Source organism: Microcaecilia unicolor, unplaced genomic scaffold, assembly GCF_901765095.1.
Source record: "Microcaecilia unicolor unplaced genomic scaffold, aMicUni1.1, whole genome shotgun sequence".
In the NCBI taxonomy this organism is placed as follows: domain Eukaryota; kingdom Metazoa; phylum Chordata; class Amphibia; order Gymnophiona; family Siphonopidae; genus Microcaecilia; species Microcaecilia unicolor.
The window spans coordinates 153,628-170,791 of NW_021963072.1; the positions used below are offsets into that span (position 1 = coordinate 153,628).

General features: G+C 45.2%; 2 protein-coding genes across 3 annotated transcripts in view; both read left to right on the forward strand.

Annotated features, from left to right (window-relative positions):
* The window catches only part of LOC115458891 (transmembrane protein 231-like), an 85,779-nt gene extending 80,425 nt beyond the window's left edge, over nt 1–5,354 (forward strand). For both annotated transcript variants that reach the window (XM_030188732.1, XM_030188730.1), the window contains one exon: nt 4,870–5,354. In XM_030188732.1, the coding sequence (XP_030044592.1) occupies nt 4,870–5,050 (181 nt within the window). In that variant the 3' untranslated portion in view covers nt 5,051–5,354. The remainder of the gene's footprint in view (nt 1–4,869) is intronic.
* The window catches only part of LOC115458890 (carbohydrate sulfotransferase 5-like), a 55,301-nt gene continuing 43,074 nt past the window's right edge, over nt 4,938–17,164 (forward strand). Inside the window, exon 1 of the mRNA XM_030188729.1 lies at nt 4,938–4,984. The gene's annotated coding sequence lies outside the window, so the exon portion shown is untranslated. The remainder of the gene's footprint in view (nt 4,985–17,164) is intronic.

Below are 17,164 nucleotides of genomic sequence, written 5' to 3' on the forward strand. Positions count from 1 at the left end.
TTAACTCTGGAATTCGTTTCTGGAGAATGTGGTGAAGGTGGTTAGTTTGGCAGAGTTTAAAAAGGGGTTAGACGGTTTCCTAAAGGACAAATCCATAAACCACTACTAAATGGCCTTGGGAAAAATCCACAATTCCAGGAATAACATGTATAGAATGTTTGTACGTTTGGGAAGCTTGCCAGGTGCCCTTGGCCTGGATTGGCCGCTGTTGTGGAGAGGATGCTGGGCTCGATGGACCCTTGGTCTTTTCCCAGTGTGGCATTACTTATGTACTAGGTTGTGACCCCAAATGTGGGTTTTGTGTCCCCATTTGGGGTCCTGGCCCGTAGTTTGGGAAGCTCTGCTGTAGACAAATACCTAATATAGAAATGTACAAAGACATTAAATCATTCTAGTAGTGCATCTGGTGTATAAATTTGGAAAGATGTACATGTTGTTTTGTTTTCTAAATGCTGCCGAGGCTGTAGGACAGTGGGTCTCAACCTTTTTTCAGTTGAGACACACCAGATGGATGATGTTCACCACACACATGAACTTCACAGACCCTTCCACCCTGGGTCCAATATCTCTCCTCTCTCCACTTCTTCCTTCTCTCCTTTCCAGCCTGTCTCCCTCCTCTCTGCCCCACCCTGGTCCAACATATCTCCATCTCTTTTCTCTCCCCTCCCCCCCATTGTCCAGTATCTCCTCCGCCCCTGGGTCTAACATCTCTCCATCTGGCTTCCTTCCCTCCCATTGTCCAGTCTCTCTCCCTTCCCCTTATCCTCCAGGTCCAACATCTCTTCCCGGCCACTGTCTAACATATCTTTCCATCTCTCTCTTCCTCCCCTCCACCTTCAGGGTCCAGGACTATCTCAACCCCCTCCTCCGGCCCCGGGTCTGGAACCTCCCCACCCCAGTCCATCTTAAAAGTGTTTTTCTGTACAGGTCACCATCAGCGGCAGTGATTTGCACAGGCCTTCTGCTGTTGAGCCCAGAGTCTGCTCTCTGCACCCTTGTGGAAGCAGGAAGTTAAGTCAGAAGGGGTGGATTGCAGCAGACAACAGGCTCCTGGATTGGCATCATATGGCCTGTGCAAATCGCTTCTAGTGATCTGTACAGAAAAATGCTTTAAGGCAGATAGGGGGGGGGAGTTGATAGGATACAGTGGGAGCCCGGGACCTGGGGTCAGAGGGGAGGAAGAGAGATGTTGGAAACGGGGCCCCAAAATACTCTGGACCCTTAGACACTGCCCGGTTGCCCAAATGGTCAGTCCACCCCTGCCTGACAGCGTTTATAATCTATTCAAGACAGACGAAGAGAACAAGTAAGGGATTAGGGAGTTTCTTTTATTATGGGAATGATAGATATTGAACAGGTGAATAATGGTTTAAGAGCTAAAAACAGCCTTTAAGAGGTGGGCTTATAGCCTGGATTTGAAGAGGTGGGAAAGTGGGATACAAATGCAATAAATAAATAATATGGCCAGAAATGGAGCATGATCTTCTGAATTAGAAAGTTTATTCAAGTTTCTTGAGGAAAGGACTCATAAGGGTAATTATTCTATAAGGGGCAGATCTCCTATAGCAGAAACGTATGTGCCATGACCTGATATTAGGTACTTTTGCCACATGGGTGGAGTTTGGGTGGAGGGCATGGGTACGTGCATGAATTATAGAATTCTGTAATTTATGCATATACTAGTAAAAAAGGCCCGTTTCTCACACAAATGAAACGGGCGCTAGCAAGGTTATCATGTAATGGCAATTATGTTTTTAAGGGAACCATTATGAGAAATGTTCTGTCATGATAAGTAATAATTGGGAAGGGTGTATAATGAGTAATATGCTCCAGAGGTATAAGATACAGATTGCTTTATCTATTTTTTTTCTTCTAATATTTCTTTTTTTGTGATTTTTATTTATAGTATTTTTTTAAAAGATAAAGAGTACGCAGACTGCATCCATGTCTAGCATTTCTCCTCTCTTCCCTCCCCTCAATCCATGTCCAGCATTTCTCCTCTCTTCCCTCCCCTCCATGTGCATCTCCTTCCTGACTTCCCTCCCTTCCATCCATCCATGTCCAGCAACTCTCCATCCTCCATGCCCTCTCCTCCATCCACCCATATCCAGCAAATTTCCTCTCTCCCCTGCCCCCATTCATCCATCCATGTTCAGCAGTTCTCCTCTCTCCCCTGCCCTCCCCTCCATCCATGTCCAGCAACTCTCCATTCTCTCCTCCATCCATCCATCCATATCCAGCAAATTTGCTTTCTCCCCTGCCCCCTCCATCCATGTCCAGCAATTCTCCTTTCTCCCCTGCCTTCCCCTCCATCCATCCATGACCAGCAATTCTCCTCTCTCCCCTGCCCTGCCCTCCCCTCCTGTCCAGCGATCTCTTCCCCCTGCCCTCCTCTCCAAATCCAGCCATCTCTTCTCTCCCCCTGCCCTCCCATCCATGTCCAGCGATTCTCCCTGCCCTCCCTCAGCTCCCTTACAGCCCTCCTCTCTGCCTCCCCCCCCCCCCCCCCCCCCCCGCGCGTTTAACCCTTTTACTTTCAGGCGCAGCGACGGCAGCGAAGAGGACAACACATCTTCTCCCTTCCCTCACACAATATCCCACCCTTGCGGAAACAGGAAATGCATCATCGCAGAAGGCTGGACCCTGTGTGAGGGAAGGGAGAAGCTGGAGGCGAGCCTGCTGTGTTGTCCTCTTTACTGCCGTCGCTGCGCCTGAAAGTAGAAGAGTTAAACACGCGCAAGGGGGGGGAGGAACGGAGAGGAGGGCTGTCGATTGGGGAGCTGAGGGTGGGAAGGAGCGGAGGGACCGTCCAAGCCTCTTATACGGGGCGCCTATGACTGTCCTCCCATCCCATCCATGTCCATCAATTCTCCTCTGCCCTTCCCTTCCTCCCTCCCTCCCCTCGATGTCCCGCGATTCTCTCCTCCTATCATCTTGCCTCCAGCGTTCCCCCTCATTGTTCTGCCCTCTGACGTCATTATGTTTTTTTTTTTAATTTGTTACATTTGTACCCCCCATTTTCCCACCTATCTTTAGGCTCAATGTGGCTTACATAGTACCTTAAAGGTGTTCGCCAGTCAGTTGATAACAAATACAAGGTTATATTGTGGTCGAGTGAGGTAGGTGTGTATCAGGCACCATGAGGGTCGAAGGGAATGAAGATTGTTTATTCTCCAGTACGATCATTTGTTAAGTTGTGTTGCTGGGTGTGGGGATTTACGTTGGATCAGTGGGGTAAGCCTTTTTGAAGAGGGTAGTTTTTAGTGATTTCCTGAAGTTTAGATGGTGGTGGATTATTTCCACAACTTTTGGAAGTCCATTCCATAGTTGTGCGCTTATGAAGGAGAAGCTGGATGCGTAAGTTGTTTTGTATTTAAGTCCTTTGCAATTTGGGTAATGTAAGTTTAGGTATGATCGTGATGATCCGATTCTGTTTCTGGTTGGTAGATCTATGAGGTCTGTCATGTATCCTGGGACTACGCCGTAGATAATTTTGTGGACCAAGGTGCAAATTTTGAAGATGATCTGTTCTTTGATTGGGAGCCAGTGTAGCTTTTCTCGGAGGGATTTAGCACTTTCGAAGCATGTTTTACCAAATATCAGCCTGGCAGCTCTGTTTTGAGCGGTCTGGAGTTTTTTTTGCTAGTTGTTCTTTACATCCCGCATAGATTCCGTTGCAGAATCTGCATGGCTTAGGACCATTGATTGTATTAGGTTTTGAAAAATTTCCCTCGGGAAGAAAGGTTTTATTCGTTTAAGATTCCACATTGAATAGAACATTTTCTGTATTACGGAGTTTACTTGGCTCTCAAGGGTAAGGTTGCGGTCGATTATGACGCCGAGTATTTTTAGGCTGTCTGAGGTAGGGAGGGTGTGTTGTGGGTTTGTACTTGTTGTGTTGAGATGAAAGGATGAGGCAGTGTGTTTTTTCAGTGTTCAGTTTCAGTTGGAATGAATTTGCCCAGGAGTCCATGATGTTTAGGTCGTCATTGATTTCATTCGTTATTTCTGTCATGACTGAAGGGAATGTAGATTGTGACGTCATCTACATAGATGAATGGGTTGAGGCCTCGGTTGGATAGGGACTTTGCCAGTGGGATCATCATCATGTTGAAGAGTATTGGTGATAATGGTGATCCTTGAGGCACTCCACAGGTAGCTTTCCACGGTGGTGATGTTTGAGTTTGATTTTACTTGGTAAGTTCTGGTGGTTAGAAAACCCTTTATCCAGTTAAGTACATTTCCATCAATCCTGAAGTGGCTAAGGAGTCTTATAGGCATATTTTCAAAGCACTTTGGGAGGCTAAGTTCCATAGGTTTCTATGGAACTTTGGGAGGCTAAGTGCTTTGAAAATGAGCTTGTTAGTAATATATTGTGGTTGACCATGTCGAATTGTACTTTACCTGTAGCTATTTCTTGCTTGAATTTGGCCAGGAGAGTGAGTAGGACAGTTTTAGTGGGGGCGGAATCCTGACTGTGAATTGTGTAATATTGAGAACTTGTCCATGTATTCCACAAAAGGCAATGAGTGGGAATGGATTTTACAAACCCAGGCATCCAGATGTAAAATGTTGGAGGTGCAAATTATTATATAGGATGTGCTGATATCTAGGCACAGCATAGGGGCTGTGTAAGTGATCACCCCTTAATTTATGTTTCTTTTCAGCCATATTCTATAAAGAGACGTAAGTGCCTGTTTTTCTTTATAGAACAGCTGCAATAACCAACACCTATCGTGGGCGTCCTGTTTTAAGAATGACCCTCTTTGTCCTGAAAGTTTAGTATTAATGCATTTCTAGATTAATCGTTGTTTTATTTGTATTCTGCCTCTTTGTTGTTTTTAGTTAATACTCCTTAACATTCAGCACATACCAGCCAGGTTTCTGGGAGATGATTAAGTTTGCCTGGATTCAGTATGTCAGCATCCTACTCATTTTCCTCTGGGTGTTTGAAAGAATAAAAATCTTTGTGTTCCAAAATCAGGTATTAACAACAATGCCAGTATCACCAGTTCCACTAGGGCCGTTGTGCAAACAGCACCAGTGTTAAACAAGCGTGCAAAGCTTTAGCAGTGACTGATACCAAAAAGAAGATGCTTGTTTGACTGTGTGTTTAGATTGTAATGAGGGTTTCTGTCATTGTGGTTCTAGGGAAAATCCTAAGTACAATGGGTTTTAATTTTCATGTCTTATTGTCATTCTCTAGCCTCAGTCATCTCCAGAAAAGCTATTTTGAACATGAGTTGGGAGATGAAGCACAAACTGAACATTTTTCTGTGCAAACATATCTTGCTGTTCTTTATTGCCATGTGTGTTCTTACTGCTATTTTTAAAAATAAAAATTTTAGTTTGTCATTAAATTGCTGCTTTCTTCAGGTGTGTATTTGAGTACATTGAATGAAAACGGCGGTCTGTTTTTTTCCTCTCTTTCAAATTACTTTTATATTGAGTATTAAAGAAAAAAAAAAGCATGAATATGATGGCTTTTTAAACCAGACTCCAATTGCTGTAGCCTTTCCTTTAAATGTGATCAATCCTTTGCTGAACACTGCAAACATACTATTTATTATAACACATCACACATTCTCCACGCTTTTCTTACATTCCTGTTTATGTTTACTGTCCAGACTGAGTTTGTAAAACTAATAAATTATTAGTGTGAATTTAACAAAGCCTCCAGTTCCCAGAAGCCACCTGATCACCTAATATTTCATAGAAGTAAGTCAACAAACTCAGGCTATCTGTAGGAGCAAAAGGCACTATATGTAGCACTACAAACCAGTAGATAACAAAGTTATATAGGTTTATAATACCTGGTACTATCCAGCATTACCAACCTGACTTGACTTTACATATACAGACTCTGGCTAACTTCATCTTTCATTGCTAAAGCCTGTTGCTTGCTAGGCCTCAGACTTGTGTGCAGTCTGCAAGGCCACTGCAAAACATCACCCATGTTACCAGTGGACAAGGAGAATAACAACCACATTGCTATAGAAGTGATAAGTAGTAGTAGTAGTACATCACCACAAGGGACATTCACAAACTTGTTGTTGTAGACTTTGAGGCTCGTCCTCATTCAAGAAAAGCACATTGTTTACTGGAATAATTACCTCAGGGTAAAGGTGCCCCTTCATTGTGGTGCCAGTGGGGCAATATTGTGGCCCCTCAAGTCACAATATCTGAAGACAAAGTTGTTCTGCATCAAGAACAAGGCCAGGAAGGTACGTCACAAACTTAGCTGCAGCTTGCAATTTCTGCATAAAAGAGGCTCATATCTGAGGCAAATGCACCTTGGGTGCAGAGTCCGTTTTGTTTTTATATTTTGGGTATTATGGATTCAGGTCTATAATAAAAGGAACATAGTTACTTTCCAGACACTACACTGTCTAATACCAAAGTGTGCCCGTGTCATATCTTTCCATAATTTACACTAGTGGCACATTCCCCAATTACACCCAGAAAGAGTGTACATAAGAACATAAGTTGTGGGGGTCACGTGACGCTATGCACGGGAGCGGTCGCTAACTGCTCTGCTCCCGCCACCTCTTCACAAATCCCGAGTGAAAACCCTTCCAAAATTGACTAATTAACCGGGTTTAATATCGGCGAATCAGTGGAACAGCTTGCGACCTGCATCTGAGGGGTCAACAGAGAACCATGGCAGCAAAATCCGTGAGAAAAGAGAAAGAAAAGAATTGGATGCTCGAAGACAAGATGATGGCCCCAGCTAGTCCTGCAAACTCTTCGGTGGGATCCGCATGGGCAGTGGAGATTGTAAATGAAGTGACTAGTGCAATGGAGGCGATCTTCAATAAAAAAATTAAGCTCCCTGGACTCTAAGTTGGAGCGACTCTAAAATAATGTAGAACAATTAAGCCAAGACGGCGGGCTTCCAGCAGCGCACAGGGGACTTGGAAGACAGAGTTACTACTGTGGAAAAGGGGCAAGCCAAGCTACAAAAGTTGCTGGACTCATACACTGAGAAACTCAAGGACCTGGAGAATAGATCCCAGTGCAATAATTTGCGATTTGTGGGGTTGCCAGAGGAGTTAGGAGATGGAGACATGAGAACCTTTTTGGAACCCTGGCTAATGAAAGAACTGGCGCTCCCTGCCTCGCTGGGTTCATTGCAGATAGAAAGAGCAGACCGAGTGGGACTCAAACAACCTGGTTCTGCTGGTTGATCTGTCGCCTGCTAAACTTTAATCACAAAACTAGCAATGCTTCAGGCTCTAAGGGGAGGAAAGGAACTCAGATATGCAAACCAAAAACTCCTTTGCTTCCGGATTACTCGGCGGTGGTAGCGGCACAGAGTCGGATCTTCTCACCCATATGCTCACAACTGGTGACCCGCAAGATCAAGTTTGCGCTCCTTTATCTGTTTAAATTGAGGATTACCTACCAGGCTACTACAAACACCTATACATCAGTGGAAGAAGCACAGGCGTTTATGAGTCGGCTGGGTTCTATGAGTCCTCCTGGAGAACACGCGGACAGGTGATTCGAGTGGAGCTGCGGATTAATTATACTTATGGAGTTATTAACAGCGCTTGATATGCTGCTAAAATAAAACAGAGTTCTTTTGAGGGTTGTATTGTAACTCAACCTAGGCCTCAAAGATGATACTGAAAACCATGGGATGAGATTAGAGTACCAAGGGAAGAAGTATAGATGGAGAAAAGAAGAGGTCCGAGGACAGATCCCTGAGGTACACCAACTGACAGTGGGATAGAAGTAGAGGAGGATCCACCAGAGTATACACTAAAAGTATGCTGGGAGAGATAAGAAGAAAACCAGGAAAGAACAGAGCCCTGAAATTCAAGTGAGGACAGCGTATCAAGGAGTAGGCTGTGATTGAGAAGGATGAGGATAGAATAGAGCCCTTTGGATCTGGCCAGGAACAGGTCATTGGAGACTTTAGCAAGCGCTGTTTCGGTTGAATGAAGAGGGCGAAAGCCAGATTGAAGTGGATCAAGAATAGCTTGAGATGAAAGAAAGTCAAAGCAACAACGGTGAACAGCACGTTCAAGTATCTTGGATAGGAAAGGGAGGAGGGAGATGGGGCGATAGTTGGAAGGACAGGTGGGGTCCAGTGAAGGGTTTTTTTTAAGGAGTGGTGCAACTACGGCATGTTTGAAGGCATCAGGAACAGTCACAGTGGAAAGTGAAAGATTGAGGGATATGACAGATAAAAGGGATGACAGTAGGAGAGATAGTGTACAAAACATTTTATACTGCTTATCCCAGAAATAGTGTATTTTCCCCAAGTCCATTTAATAACGGTCTATGAACTTTTCCTTTAGGAAGCCGTCCAAACCTTTTTTAAACTCCACTAAGCTAACCGCCTTTACCACATTCTCTGGCAACGAATTCCAGAGTTTAATTACACGTTGAGTGAAGAAACACTTTCTCCGATTCATTTTAAATTTACTACATTGTAGCTTCATCGCATGCCCCCTAGTCCTAGTATTTTTGGAAAGCTTGAACAGACGCTTCACATCTACCCGTTCAACTCCACTCATTATTTTATAGACCTCTATCATATCTTCCCTCAGCCGCCTTTTCTCCAAGCTGAAGAGCCCTAGCCGCTTTAGCCTTTCCTCATAGGGAAGTCGTCCCATCCCCTTTATCATTTTTGTCGCCCTTCTCTGCACCTTTTCTAATTCCACTATATATTTTTTGAGATGTGGCAACCAGAATTGAACACAATATTCGAGGTGCGGTCGCACCATGGAGAGAAACAAAGGCAGGAGAGACTTGCTGACCTGAACATACATACCTTGGAGGAAAGAAGAAACAAGGGTGATATGATACAGACGTTCAAATATTTGAAAGGTATTAATCCGCAAACGAACCTTTTCCAGAGACGGGAAGGCGGTAGAACTAGAGGACATGAATTGAGGTTGAAGGGGGGCAGACTCAGGACTAATGTCAGGAAGTATTTTTTCACGGAGAGGGTGGTAGATATGTGGAATGCCCTCCCGCGGGAGGTGGTGGAGATGAAAACGGTAATGGAATTCAAACATGCGTGGGATAAACACAAAGGAATCCTGTTTAGAAGGAACGGTTCCGTGGAATCTTAGCGGAGATTGGGTGGTGACGCCGGTAATTGGAAACAAAACGGGAGCTGGGCAGACTTCTACGGTCTACGCCCTGATCGTGACTGAATAGATAGGGATGGGCTGGAGTGTAAATTTTAAGGGGCTTCGATGTTAGCTTCAGAACTTAGTACAAGAACAATATTGGGCAGACTGAGAAAGGCAAGGACAAATCAAACATATAAAGTATCACATACCATGTAAAATGAATTTATCTTGTTGGGCAGACTGGATGGACTGTACAGGTCTTTATCTGCCGTCATTTACTATGTTACTAGGCAGTTGTGTGAGAGGAATAGGTTATGTAAGGATGTGCCATAAACGGGGTCTGGGGTGGTCTTGATAGCATGTTATAACTTGAGAGTCGGGGATTTCCCGCCCTATTTGGTGTCAATGGCAAAATATGGACTGAGAAGCTATTAAAGTGGCCTGCATACAGGCTTGGACTTGCCTTTTGTCTGGCTGATAAACAGGGTACGCCGCACTACTTTGCCATGGACTGTTACAGTATTGGGTGGGAATTGCTCACCCTCCAACAATTGAGATTGGGGTGTTTTTTTTAAACCTGTGAGACATGAATGATCATATGGTTGGTGTATCTGGTTTATGGGGTTTTGCGAATGCTTGGAGGAGTGTGTGGCCTCCCCTGCAGTGGGCAAGAAAGGGGGAGTGGCCATCCTTATCAGGAAAGGTTTGATAACTCAAGTAACTGTCAAAGATCCCGAGGGTTGTTTTATTTTTTGTAAGGCCATAATAGCTAGGCAGGGAGTACTATTAGGTAGTATTTATGCCCCCAATCAATTGGATAACAATTTTTATAAGCGTTTAGTAGGGGTTTTGGTGGGGGGTTCTGTACCCTTGATTGTGGTGGTGGGGGGACGTCAATATTTTTTATTTTATTTGTTGCATTTATATCCCACATTTTCCCACCTTTTTGCAGGCTCAATGTGCCTTACATATTGCCGTTAACGGCGTTAGCTGATTCCGATCGGAACAAATGGTACAAATGAATACAAGGTGATGTTGTGATAGATAAGGTACATGTAAGGTAGGTGTAGATTGGGGGAACTTAGAAAGGGGGGGGGGGGGAGGAAGAGTCAGGTAATGTCCTTTACGTTCTTTGGTTGCATTGTGTCGCAGGTGTCCATGTATTTTTATGTTGGGTCGGTAGGGTATGCTGTTTTGAACAGGACCGTTTTTAGTGATTTCCGGAAATTAAGGTGGTCTGGCATAGCTTTTACTATTTTTGGCAGTGCGTTCCATAGTTGTGCGCTTAAGTAGGAAAAGCTGGATGCATAGGTGGATTTATATTTGAGTCCTTTGTTGCTTGGGTAGTGGAGGTATAGGTATGATCATGTAGATTTAGTGGAATTTCTGGTTGGCAGGTCAGTGAGGTCTGTCATGTATCCAGGTGCCTCGCCGTAAATGATTTATGAACAGTCGTGCAGATTTTGAATGTAATTCGTTCTTTGATTAGTAGCCAATGCAGTTTTTCTCTGAGTGGTTTGGCGCTGTCAAAATGCATTTTTCCAAATATAAATCTGGCTGCTGTGTTTTGGGCGGTTTGAAGTTTTTTAATGATTTGATCTTTGCATCCCGCATAGATTCAATTACAGTAGTCTGCATGGCTTAGTACCATTGTTTGTATCAGGTTTCGAAATATTTCCGTCTGGAAGAATAGTTTCACGCGTTTGAGTTTCCACATTGAGAAAACATTTTCTTTATGGTGGATTTCACTTGGGTCTCAAGTGAGAGGTTACGGTCAATTGTTACTCTGAGAATTTTCAGGCTGTCTGAGATAGGGAGGGTGTATCCTGGGGTGTTGATGCTTGTGGGTTTGTATTGTATTGTGATGAGATGATGAGACAGTGTCTTTTTTCTGTATTGAGTTTTAGTTGGAATGCGTTAGCCCATGAGTTCATGGTGTTTAAGCTGAGTTTGATTTCACTGGTGATTTCTGCCAAGTCATGTTTGAAGGGAATATAATGTAACGTCATCAGCGTAGATTACTACTACTACTACTATTTAACATTTCTAAAGCGCTACCAGGGTTGCACAGCGCTGTACAATTAACAAAGAAGGACAGTCCCTGCTCAAAGGAGCTTACAATCTAAAGGACAAAAAGTGCAGTCAATCAAGATTGAGGCAGTCTAGATTTCCTGGATAGAGGTACAATGGTTAGGTGCCGAAAGTGACATTGAAGAGGTGGGCTTTGAGCAAGGATTTGAAGATGGGTAGGGAGGGGGCTTGGCGTATGGGCTCAGGGAGTTTATTCCAAGCATAGGGTGAGGCGAGGCAGAAAGAGCGGAGTCTGGAGTTGGCGGTGGTGGAGAAGGGTACTGAGAGGAGGGATTTGTCCTGTGAGCGGAGGTTACGGGTAGGAGCGTAAGGGGAGATGAGGGTAGAGAGGTAGTGAGGGGTTGCAGATTGAGTGCATTTGTAGGTTAGTAGGAGAAGCTTGAACTGTATGCGGTACCTGATCGGAAGCCAGTGAAGTGACTTGAGGAGAGGGGTGATATGAGCATATCGGTCTAGGCGGAAGATAAGATGCACAGTAGAGTTCTGAATGGATTGAAGGGGGGATAGATGGTTAAGTGGGAGGCCAGTGAGGAGTATGTTGCAGTAGTCAAGGCGAGAGGTAATGAGAGAGTGGATGAGAGTTCGGGTGGTGTGCTCAGAGAGGAAAGAGCGAATTTTGCTGATGTTGTAGAGAAAGAAGCGACAGGTCTTGGCTGTCTGCTGGATATGCGCAGAGAAGGAGAAGGAGGAGTCGAAGATGACTCCGAGGTTGCAGGCAGATGAGACGGGGAGGATGAGGGTGTTATCGACTGAAATAGAGAGTGGAGGGAGAGGAGAAGTGGGTTTGGGTGGAAAGACAATGAGCGCGGTCTTGGCCATGTTCCGTTTCAGGTGGCGGTTGGACATCCAGGCAGCAATGTCGGATAAGCAGGCCGATACTTTGGCCTGGGTTTCCACAGTGATGTCTGGTGTGGAGAGATAAAGCTGGGTGTCGTCAGCATAAAGATGATATTGGAAACCATGAGATGAGATCAGCGAGCCCAGGGAAGAGGTGTAGATTGAAAAAAGAAGGGGTCCAAGGACAGATCCCTGAGGAACTCCAACAGAGAGCGGGATGGGGGTGGAGGAAGATCCATGAGAATGTACTCTGAAGGTACGGTAGAGATAAGAGGAGAACCAGGAGAGGGACAGAGCCCTGGAACCCAAATGAGCAAGAAGTAAATTATAATTGACAGTGTCAAAAGCGGCGGATAGGTCGAGGAGGATGAGGATGGAGTAGTGACCTTTGGATTTGGCAAGGAACAGGTCATTACAGACTTTAGTGAGTGCCGTTTCTGTCGAGTATAGAGGGCGAAAACCGGATTGAAGCTGATCGAGGATGGCATGAGAGGAGAGAAAATCAAGGCAGCGGCTGTGAACGGCGCGTTCAAGTATCTTGGAGAGGAAGGGTAGGAGGGAGATGGGGCGGTATTTGGAAGGGCAGGTAGGGTCTAGTGATGGTTTTTTGAGGAGTGGTGTGACTACAGCATGCTTGAAGGAGTCAGGGACAGTTGCAGTGGAGAGAGAGAGGTTGAGGATATGACAGATGGGGGGAGACAGTAGGAGAGATGGTGTTTAGTAAGTTAGTGGGGATGGGATCAGAGGAACAGGTGATGCATTTCGAGGAGGAAAGAAGGTGGGCGGTTTCCTCCTCGGTGATATCAGGAAAAGAGAAGAAGGAGGCCTGGGTTGGTTGGTTGAGGGAGTGGGTTAAAGGTTGAAGAGGAAGAGGTGGCTTGGTAGTGAATTCGAGGTTAATCTTCTGCACCTTGTCGCAGAAGTAGTCAGCCAGTGATTGAGGAGAGAGTGAGGGGGTGGGGGTGGGAGCGGAGGGCACTTTGAGGAGGGAGTTAAGGGTGGCGAAGAGACGACGAGGGTTGGAGCCGAGAGAATTAGTCAATTGGGTGTAATAGTCCTGTTTGGCAAGGAATAGGGAGGACTGGAAGGAGGATAGCATGAATTTGTAATGAATGAAGTCGCTATGGGTGCGAGATTTCCTCCAGAGGCGTTCAGCAGATCGGGCACAGGAGCGAAGGTATCAGAAGCAAAGGGTCAGCCAGGGCTGGGGATTAGTACGCCTTGTGGGACGGGAGATGGATGGTGCAAGGGTGTCCAGATAAATGGGTTAAGGCCTTGGGTGGATAAGGTCTTGGCTAGTGGCGTCATCATGAGGTTGAAAAAGATCAGTGATAGTGGTGATCCCTGCGGCACTCCGCAGTCTGGTTTCCACGGTGATGATATGTTCGATTTTGATTTCACTTGATATGCTCTTGTGGTTAGAAAGCCCTTGATCCAATTGAGAGTACTGCCACCGATTCCGAAGTATTCTAGAAGTCTTAGTAGTATGTTGTGGTTGACCATGTCGAATGCACTTGACATGTCAAACTGGAGGAGGAGAATGTTTTTGCCTATTGCTATTTCCTGCTTGAATTTGGTTAGGAGAGTAAGTAGTACTGTTTCAGTACCGTGTAGTGGGTCAAAATCCTGATTGTGACAAATGTGGTATAGTGAATTTGTTTATGTAGTCGTTGAGTTGCTTGGTCACCAGACCTTCCATTAGTTTGACTACCAATGGGATAGATGCTACTGGGTGGTATCGTCTGTTTTTTTCTTGGTGTCTTTTGATATTGGGGTGAGCAGGATGTTGCCTTTTTCTTTGGGGTAGATACCCTGCTGTAGCATGAAGTTTAAGTGGGATGTGAGATCTGTTATGAAGTGATGGGGGCAGATTGTATTAGGTAGCTGAGACATGTGTCCAGTTGACAGTGGCTACTGGAGTATTTTTTAATCGCCTGGGTGACTGTATCGGTGCTGAGGGGGGGCGAAATTTGACCATATTCGGTCAGCAGGGTATTCACCAGGGGTTGGGTCTAGACCATTAATGAAGTTTTCTATGTCCATGTTGTTCCTAAGTAGGGCTTTGCGTACATTTACGATTTTTTCATTGAAATATTTAGCAAGGTTGTCTGCAGATGGGATGTCAGTATTGGTTGTGGTGATCAGCGTTGTGTCCAGTTGTTTGTTCACGAGATGGTATAGTTTCTCCGTGTTTTTGCAGTCCGGCCCAATTTTAGTTTTGTAGTATGACCTTTTGGTCTGCCTTATTGCGTATTCGTATTTCCTTTGTAGTTGTTTCCAAGCGTTGAGTGTGTGCTCGTTTTTTTTTCCATGCGTGTTCCAGTTTCCTAGATTGTGTTTTTAGTTTTTTCATCGTTGAACCATGGTATCGAGGTATGTCTCCATGTGTTTCTGGTATGACTCGGGATCCTCAGATTGATAAATCCCACCCGCCGCCTTCCATGGCAAAGGCTTGGTCAGCAAGAGGCCTGCCGAATTTTTGCTCCTTTTTGGACCTTTAGATGTGTGGCGTGTTTTACACCCGGCAGACAGAGATTACACACATCTGTTGAGGGCGCAAGGTACACAATCCTGAATAGACTATCTGCTGGTTTCTCGTTCACTTTTTGCGGACATAGGTGACGCTCAGATTGGCCCCTACTTAATCTCGGATCATGCCGCGGTTTGGTTGCTATGGCACTCGGGGGGATCGAGGGAGATGTCTAGGTCGAGGTCCTTTCCTAGCTTTCTTTACCGGGACGAGAGATTTCAGGAAAGTTTACTAGCAAGTTGGACAGAATATAAACATTTCAATGAGGGGACAGTCCCAGACGCCACTATTTTTTTGGGAGGCAGCGAAGGCGGTGTTAAGAGGAGAGATTATAAGCTACTCCAGCCACTTTAAGAAAGCTAGGGACAGGGAAATACTGAGACTGGAGAAACAAGTGGGTCTTCTAAGAAGGCGGCTAGGTGCACAACCAAGTGCCCGCATGAAACAGGAGCTATTATCGGTACAGACTGCCTTTAATTCTTTACTACACGCGAGAGCAGTTAAATCACAGACCTTTTATAAATATCAATTAAATAAACACGGTAATAAAGGGGGCAAGCTGTTAGCTAGGCTGATAGCGCGGAAGCAGGCGTTGAGAATCATTGTTTCTACGAGAGTTCTGGGAACAGTATTCATACAGATGCAGGAATCCGGGATACTTTTAAGTCCTTTATCAAACTCTATATAGAGCTGGGGAGTCAGATGGTCTTCCAGGTAATTTGTATCTGGATGGACTGGAGATTCCAAGGCTGACTCAAGCAGAATGGGACGCTTTGAATGCTTCTATCAGCCCGGACGAAGTTAGTTGGGCGATAGATAGCAGTCAACTAGGCAAGGCCCCGGGGCCTGTTGGCTTTCGAGCCGAATTTTACAAGATCCTGGGAGAGGCTATTCTCCCATCTCTAATGCAGGTGTTCAATGCTTGGGTTGAGGCGGGGGCACTACCGAGTCAGTTGAACCTAGGTCAGATTATAGTGCTCCCAAAGCCAAACCGTGATTCAACTTTGCCAGAGTCATATAGACCCATTTCCCTTTTGAACAAGGAAGTTAAACTTTTTGCAAAAATCCTGGCTAATAGAATGGGCCAAATCTTGCCAAGGATCATCCATGATGCACAAGTGGGATTCGTTCAGGGTCGATCTGTAGCAAAAAGTCTTTGGCATATACTGGCCTCTTTGGAATGTGTGGTCAGATCTCAGGAGCCTTGTTAGTTTTGATGCTGAGAAGGCTTTCGATCGTGTCCACTGGGATTTCTTGTTTGCAACCCTGGAGGCCTATGGTTTTGAGGGTTGGTTTGTGGAAGCGGTCAAGACCCTGTATACTTCTCCATGAGCTAGGGTTATGGTAAATGCTCAGGCATCAGAAGAATTTTGAGATTGGCCGTGGGACTCGTAAAGGATGCCCTTTATCGCCATTATTGTTTGTCCTGTACCTTGATCCTTTGGTACGGGATATCTCTGTGAACCCTGCAATACATGGGGTTGGGATGGGGAGGGACAGTTTTAAATTGGCTGCATTTGCTGATGATCTCCTGGTAATGCTTTATGGACCCTCGGGACTCGTTGCGAGCTTTGTTAGAGGTTTTGAAGGAGTTTGGTGATTATGTGGGTTTTCGCTTAAATCTATATAAATCTGAGGCTTTGGCCTTCCCACTGGAAGTCCGTCTCTCTTGGCAGGGGAGGTTTCCCCTCCGATGGGCGGAACACTCATTTAGGTATTTGGGGGTTCTCCTTACACCTAAGGTTGGAGATTTGTATCTTAATATTAAACAAATGTTGGTCCAGACGGAGCAGCAACTGGAGAAATGTCAGGTATTGCCAGTACCGTTGATTGGGCGTATATATCTGGTTAGAATGGTGATACTTCCTAGATGGCTATACCTGATGCAGACTCTGCCTTTGCGGCTGTTACGAAAGGACATTAGACGATTCTGTCAATTGGTTACCTGCTTCTGCTGGGCGAAGAAAAAAGCAAAGGTGAGATGTCAGTTTTTGCTGGGGGGGGGGGGGGGCTGGGTCTACCTAATTTGAAACTTTATAATCTAGCTTGCCTCCTACAACACGCCCGTGACTGATTGTTTTCCTCAAGTCATTACACGCCCCTGGCTCTGGAGATAGCCTTTTTTGCCCCATTCAAGCTAATTTCTCTCTTGCAGGTAGACAGATCCCTAATTCCTGGTCATTTGAGATGTAGTGTTCTTTTGTGTCCTTTGAGAGGCCTGGCGGTTTTGGGGAATTTGTTTGGGTGGGAATCCAAAGGTTACAGAGCTTCTGTCTATTAGGGGCAACCCAGCCTTTTTGCCAGGATTAGATAATCCAGCTTTTGTTCAGTGGGAGAAAAGGGGTTTGGACTGCTTAAAAACGGTGCTGGGGGTAGATGGAAGATTACGTCCACTAGACCAGTTGTGGAACCCAGGGGCTATACAATGGGGAGACTTGTTTGCATACCGTCAATTACAACATTTCATCAGATCCTTAGATGGGGAGGACTTGCGTCTTAAATTAGGAGCTAAAATTAGATCATTTTTTGACGAACTCTCGGCTAGCACTCCCACTATATCAATTCACTTCTACTCATTCTATACCACTCAGAATTTTGTAGACCATAATCATATCTC